Source organism: Ranitomeya variabilis, chromosome 2 (assembly GCF_051348905.1).
Source record: "Ranitomeya variabilis isolate aRanVar5 chromosome 2, aRanVar5.hap1, whole genome shotgun sequence".
NCBI lineage: Eukaryota > Metazoa > Chordata > Amphibia > Anura > Dendrobatidae > Ranitomeya > Ranitomeya variabilis.
This window is the reverse complement of record NC_135233.1, coordinates 637229175-637236669: the sequence shown is the minus strand read 5'-3', so window position 1 is coordinate 637236669 and position 7495 is coordinate 637229175. Positions and strand designations below refer to the sequence as shown.

The following is a 7495-nucleotide window of genomic DNA, read 5'->3' as shown; positions in this document are numbered from 1 at the left end:
TTTCTGGATTTGTTTTCTCAATTTCGACTCTCATAGTTGTAGTCTACCTATGATGTCAATTACAGGCCTCTCTCATCTTTTTAAGGTGGGAGAACTTGCACAATTGGTGGCTGACTACATACTTTTTTTCCCACTGTACATATTAGGCTTAGGGTACACCAGAGACTTTAGGGATGGCATCGAGGAGTGAGGGCACCATACCGTGGAAACTTAGGGTTCCAACCTCCACTGTTAGGTAGGGAATCCATTAGGGAATTTTAGGGCATATTAGCCCACATACTGCGATACCTTCCCGTTTTTTTTCTAGGCTGACCCCTCTTTTGTCATTTTTTTCACTTGTATATTTTTTTCTTTAATGGATACACTGTGGTTTCAATAATTTATTGTATTGTATGCTAGCCTAACATGCGATACTTTTAAGAAAACTTTGAATAAAAGTTATATTTTAGGGGTCTTGTTTTTTTTTTCCTTCCTATGGTTTTTGCTTGATTTTTTTTTTCTTTTTACATCACTTGATTTGCTTTTTGGTTCTGTGTCTTACCATTTCTACCTAGTCAGAATTTAAAGCATGCAGTATGTAAAAAAGGAGGTGAATATTCCTTCAAATGGGACACCAGACAATGTGCATATATTTTATACTTTTATTGTATCACTGGCATGCCTGTGCAGGCATTTTACATTTTGAGCAGGCAACACTCATGTTTCCAACAGAGCAAACTGTTCTAAAACGGTTTTTTAATTCCTAAATAACACATTTCAATTTTCTTAAAAAAACGAACAAAAAACGCTCCTCTTTTGGCCCCCATAACTTTATAGAGCTTATTGAAAAAAACTAACAAAAAAACAAACGTAACCATAAACTACATATGTATAAAACATAAGGGAGACTAGTTATATAAAAAAGGTAAAAAGCTTTGGAAATGCAATTATACCCATCCATAAAAAGTTCTTCATAATATCTGAATATTCAAGGAGGTTCTTGCAAGCAATGCGCTCCTGATGATTGACATTTTGGACCAATGGAATGATTGAGATGCTGGTCCGAATTGTGCGCTTCCCAGTGCTAGAAGCAGAGGTAACTTTTCCTCTGCAGTGAATCCAGATGGCTTTTGAGCATCAATTGCAGGGTTTACAGCAAAGATCTTTACAGCTGTGGTCCTTGCCTAAAAGACCTGACAGAGCTGAAGGATTGCAGAGGTGACTGGTAGCCTAAGCAATGAGCAATACACAAAAGAGTTAAAAATCCCTGTTTTTGAGAACATAGAGGATTTTTTAAAAGCACTTTGCATCCAATACAATACTTCATAGATAAAACCTAATAAATCACTAAGAATATTTATTTTGTTGCCCAAATTATTTGTAACACCCAAGGTTTGAGTACACTATACCGGTAATTTATAAAATAAAGTCCTATGCTATTAATATCATGCATAATGTCAATTGAAGAACAAACAGATGCACTTTAAAGAATACTGCAAAAAAATTTCTTTTCCCTAAAAGGATTTTCTGAGGCAGGAACGGGTAGAATCAGTGGATCTTCTCTAACGTGAGCATCACAATAGGCCATCAAATCTGCTGCAGCTTTGGATATCTAGAGAGAAAAACAGTATTTTCATCAGTTTTCAGCAAATCAAGAGAACATCCTGTTAAACAAAAATGCTTCAATTAAAAAAAAACAAAAAAAAACAAACAAACCCCAGTTATAAGTGCTTATTTTAAAAAGAAGAAATAAGAAGAAATTAATGTAAAAATAAAAGACATGATTCTCAAAAAGTCCTGATTTTATATGGAATTATTCTATGAACCAGATCACAAAATAGATGGAGGTGCCCCAAGGACATCATTCTCTTTTGCTTCTCCTACCTCTCTGACCGCTCTTTCACTGTATCCTTTGACGGCTCATCTTCCTTTAATCTTTCTCTTTCTGTCTGAGTTCCTCAAGGCTCAGTCCAAGGCCCCCTGCTCTTTTCTATATACAATGCCACTATTGGGCAGATTTGATTTCCAGTACCATCTATATGCTGATGACACCTTATTATTAGTGATGAGCGAATATACTCGTTACTCAAGATTTCTCGAGCATGCTCGGGGGTCCTCCGAATATTTTTTAATGCTCGGAAATTTAGTTTTCATTGCAGCATCTGAATGATTTACAGCTACTAGCCAGCATAAGTACATGTGGGGGTTACCTGGTTGCTAGGGAACCCCCACATGTAGTTATGCTGGCTAACAGATGTAAATCATTCAGCTGCGGCAAGAAAAACTAAATCTCCGAGCACTAAAAAATACTCGAATGACACCCGAGCATGCTCGAGAAATCTCGAGTAACGAGTATACTCACTCATCACTACTTATTATACACATCTTCTCCTGACGTCACCCCAATCTTAATACTAAAAACATGAGGGATTGTCTTTATTGAAGTCTCTAATATTACGTCCTCCCTCTATCTGAAACGGAATCTCTCCAAAAATGAACTTCTTGTCTTTCCTCTCTCTACTAACCTATCTAATCCTGATATTGCAATTTCCTTGGGATGTTCAACCATAACTCTGAAGCAGCATACTCACTGTCCTGGGGTCGTATTTGACGCAGAATTTTCCTTTGTTCCCTATAGGCTTAAGCTACGGCTGTCATAGCCAGGGCCAATTACTTCACCATCCCCGGCTGTTACTCTCTAAATGCCACAATCAATAGTAATCACAGAATTTAGAAGGGTATGAGAGGAAGGGGCCTACTCTCTCACCCAATTTGTTCCCCTGCAATGTGATCATGAGGACCCGATGGTTGTCATGGGAGCCAGAAGTCAAATAATGAGTTCTGGCAGCTACGATGGCCTGTTAGACCATGCCAGGATAACAGTCTAAAAGGTGTTCTACCAGTGTCACAGTGACAGCTCTAATGTTTCCTCCCATGCCCAGGAGATGTGGTATAATCAGACATGTTCCAGCATGGTCAAACATGACCATTACACAGTACACAGCAGGGGCACATTTATAAGATTTTCTCAGCACAGGAGCATTTTATTTAAACACATCCAATTGTGGAACTTATTTTTATTCCCAGATCTATTGATTCAAATGTATTTTGTTCATTAGAAAACCCCTTTAAGTTTTTGTGAAATATCTAATGTTTCCATACCTTGTCCAAGGCATTGCACTATTGAACAGCAAATGTAACAGTGGGGGGAGGTGTATTGGTCAGGAATAATTTACCTAAGACATTGGAAGAGCATTGTGTTTGTAGGACACTGTTTACTTACACACTTTGGTCAGCAATTGAGTTGGTTAGGTATTGTTCAATTTCACACCTTGGTCAGCCAATGTTTACTTGGCACAAATCACTAATTTAATTAAATTGAACTAATCCTAAGGGTACCGTCACACAGTGAAATTTCCATCGCTGCGACGGCACGATTCGTGACGTCGCAGCGTCGTATGAATATCGCTCCAGCGTCGTAGACTGCGGTCACACTTTGCAATCACGGCGCTGGAGCGATGCCGAAGTCCCCGGGTAACCAGGGTAAACATCGGGTTACTGAGCGCAGGGCCGCGCTTAGTAACCCGATGTTTACCCTGGTTACCAGCGTTAACGTAAAAAAAACAAACAGTACATACGTACATTCCGGTGTCTGTCCCCGGCGTCTCTGCTTCTCTCCACTGTGTAAGCGCCATAGCCGGAAAGCACAGCGGTGACGTCACCGCGTCACCGCTGTGCTCGCTTTCCGGCCGGCAGGCGCTCACACAGTGCAGAGAAGCAGAGACGCCGGAGGACAGACACCGGAATGTAAGTATGTACTGTTTGTTTTTTTTACGTTTACGCTTGTAACCAGGGTAAACATCGGGTTACTAAGCGCGGCCCTGCGCTTAGTTACCCGATGTTTACCCTGGTTACAAGCGAACACATCGCTGGATCGCTGTCACACACAACGATCCAGCGATGTCAGCGGGTGATCAAGCGACGAAAGAAAGTTCCAAACGATGTGCTACGACGTACGATTCTCAGCAGGGTCCCTGATCGCTGCTGCGTGTCAGACACTGCGATATCGTAACGATATCGCTAGAACGTCACGAATCGTACCGTCGTAGCGATGGAAATTTCACTGTGTGACGGTACCCTTATGCATCAGTTTTCCAATTCAGTCAGGACAAAAAAAAAAAAAAAAGTGTGTCCATAAGATTTCTGAAATCTCAGATTTTGTTGGTACTACTAAATGCAGCTTTTAATTAGCATAAAAAAATGCAGGGTAAAGGACAGCAGAACTAAGAGTCATTACATAAACTGCTCTGCATCCATACCAGACACTCAGTCCCCTTCTCCTTCTGGCACTTGTAATCACAGTAGATAAAGGCAGCAAGATCTGTGTGACCTGGGAGAGAGAGCAGAGTTGTGTGCCCTGACATACAGCGTATTTTCAACTGTGCCAGGAGGAGAGCAGAGTTGTGTGTCTGGTAAAGATGCAAAGCGGTGTATGTAATGACACACAGCTCTGCTTTTCCCTCCTTTCCCCCTCACGGTTAGTGCTCCAGGATGAGAACTGCAGTGTGTCACATACACTCCTCTGCATATATTCTAGAGAAATATTCCCCAACACCTGGGAAGGATGCAGAGCAGTGTATGCAATGTCATGACAGGCCAGCTGTCCTCCCCTGCACTTGTAGTTATAGTAGTTGCTTGGAAGATCTCAGTGTGACCTGGTTAAACACATCAGACTCACCACATCCACACAGAGAGAGCCAGTTGTAAACTTCTCTGGGGAGTTTTCTTTTTTTCTTCCCCTGCATAATATTGCCTGCTTATGATTAGGCAACAAAAAATCTCTGTCACTGCCCCCTTAGTAAAAGTGTAAATTAGAATATAGACTTTACATACTAATATCTCTGCAAATGGTAAAACTATTAGAGTGATTACCATTTATTAATAACCTAGTAAAGTATACGGCATAACTATGTTAGAACAAAAAGCAATATCCCTCTCGCTCTCATAGTGAGAGGTGCTGTGGAGGACTATGGAATCTCACAATAAGGAAGCCCAGGTCCGACTTTCTGTTCGGAGGACGGTAGGGTCACTTTTGAGCGGCAGAGTTAAAGAATTCACTAATTAATAAACATAAGTTATGTGAATATTCACTGCTTAAACATTATACCTACTCCACTCCAGAAAAGTGAATAGACACAGCTATGTTGAATAAAAATGTATAATTTTATTATATTCATACTAGCTATTGAACCCGTTCTACGCCCGGGTGGCGAGCATTTATATTGGTATATGGTCTCCATCCTGGTATGTGCTGCTCCCATCCTGCGCCCCCATCCTGTCATGTGCTGCTCCATCCTGCATCCCCATCCTGTCATGTGCTCCCATCCTGCGCCCCCATCCTGTCATGTGCTGTTCCATCCTGCGCCCCCATCCTATCATGTGCTGCTCCATCCTGCGTCTCCATCCTGTCATGTGCTCCCATCCTGCGCCCCATCCTGTGATATGCTGCTCCATCCTACACCCCCATCCTGTCATGTGTGTGCGCCCCCATTCTGTCATGTGCTGCTCCCATCCTGTGCCCCCATTCTGTCATGTGCTGCTCCCATCCTGTGCCCCCATTCTGTCATGTGCTGCACCCATCCTGCGCCCCCATTCTGTCATGTGCTGCTCCCATCCAGTGCCCCCATTCTGTTGTAATGTGCTGCACCCATTCTGCCTGTTCCTGTTTCCATTCTGCCATATGTTGCTCTCAACTTTCTCTCTCCGGCTCTACTGCCCGAGTGCGGCTGTGCTGAGTGCGTGCGGCTGTGCTGAGTGCGGGCGGCTGTGCGTGGCTGTGCTGAGTGCGGGCGGCTGTGCGTGGCTGTGCTGAGTGTGGGCGGCTGTGCTGAGTGCGGGCGGCTGTGCGTGGCGGTGCTGAGTGCAGGCGGCTGTGCTGAGTGCGGGCGGCTGTGCGTGGCGGTGCTGTGTGCGGGCGGCTGTGCGTGGCTGTGCTGAGTGCGGGCGGCTGTGCGTGGCTGTGCTGAGTGCGGGTGGCTGTGCTGAGTGCGGGCGGCTGTGCGTGGCTGTGCTGAGTGCGGGTGGCTGTGCTGAGTGCCGGCGGCCGCGCGTGGCGGTGCTGAGTGCCGGCGGCCGTGCGTGGCGGTGCTGAGTGCCGGCGGCTGTGCGTGGCGGTGCTGAGTGCCGGCGGTTGTGCTGAGTGCGGGCGGCTGTGCGTGGCTGTGCTGAGTGCGGGCGGCTTTGCTGAGTGTGGGCGGCTGTGCTGAGTGCCGGCGGCTGTGCTGAGTGCCGGCGGCTGTGCTGAGTGCCGGCGGCTGTGCGTGGCGGTGCTGAGTGCGGGCGGCTGTGCGTGGCGGTGCTGAGTGTGGGCGGCTGTGCGTGGCGGAGCTGAGTGCGGGCGGCTGTGCGTGGCGGAGCTGAGTGCGGGCAGCTGTGCGTGGCGGCGGTGAGTGCGGGCAGCTGTGCGTGGCTGTGGTGAGTGCGGGCGGCTGTGCATGGCTGTGGTGAGTGCGGGCGGCTGTGCGTGGCTGTGCTGGGGGCCGAGTGCTGGGGGCCTGAGCAAGCGGGGACACCGGCGCGCTGTGGGGGTCAGGTGCCGGAGTCGCCGCTAGCTCAGGCCCCCGGCACTTGCTATATTTACCTGTCCCCCGTTCCATTCCACTGCTGCGCGCCTCTCTGTCTTCCGGGGTCCTCTGCCTGTGACTGTTCAGTCAGAGGGCGGCGCGCATTAAGCGCGTCATCGCGCCCTCTGAACTGAACGTCGCAGGCAGAGGAGGAGGTGGAGGACGGAGTAGCACGCATCGGTGGAACGGAGGACAGGTAAATATTGCATACTCACCCTCCTGGCTCGTCCCTGCTTCTCCGTTGGCACACCGCGATCTCCTGGGAGCGTCGCTCTGTGGGGTCCAGACTGCGCCGGCGCTTGCACAGTCTATAAAGGCTTCGGACAGAGTGACGCTCCCAGCGTTATATTATAGATAATCCAAAAGAGCAATAAAAAAGGGGGACATAAGGGGGATGAATAAGTGTGCAAATTTTCCAGCTATACTAATACTGCAAAGTTTTTTAGAACTGAAATATTATACGGCATTTATAGTGTGCCAGTTTTGCATCAAAAGTATACAGTCAAACTTGGTTGGCTCTCAATAGCATTGCGATATTTAACCTACACTGTAACAAGTTATGCTAGCATTATGCCAATTTTTTTTAGCAGACAAATATACGCCATTTATAGTGTGCAGGTTGTGCATCAAAATAAATAACCTGTAGTTGGTTTTTCAGAAATAGCACCGTTATATTGCTTCGGCACTGTAACAAGTCCATGTGAGGTGGGCAAATTGGTGTGTTCTAGTATTCCTCGCCATTTTTTCAGCAGATAAATATTATATGCCATTTATACTGCGCCAGTTGTGCATCAAAATAAAAAGCCAGAGTTGGTTAGAGGCCGTCCCTTAGTACTTGATCATTAGCTGCCACTATTTCTCTCATTGTGCCGTTCACCTCTTACACAATCATG

At 46.0% G+C, this 7495-nt stretch overlaps 1 protein-coding gene across 3 annotated transcripts in view; it reads right to left on the bottom strand.

The window, feature by feature from the left end:
- Positions 1 to 627: 627 nt before the first annotated feature.
- GNG4 (G protein subunit gamma 4) overlaps positions 628 to 7495 on the bottom strand; it is a 40367-nt gene continuing 33499 nt past the window's right edge. For all 3 annotated transcript variants that reach the window (XM_077289099.1, XM_077289100.1, XM_077289101.1), the window contains one exon: positions 628 to 1591. In XM_077289099.1, coding sequence (XP_077145214.1) covers positions 1463 to 1591 — 129 coding nt within the window. In that variant the 3' untranslated portion in view covers positions 628 to 1462. The remainder of the gene's footprint in view (positions 1592 to 7495) is intronic.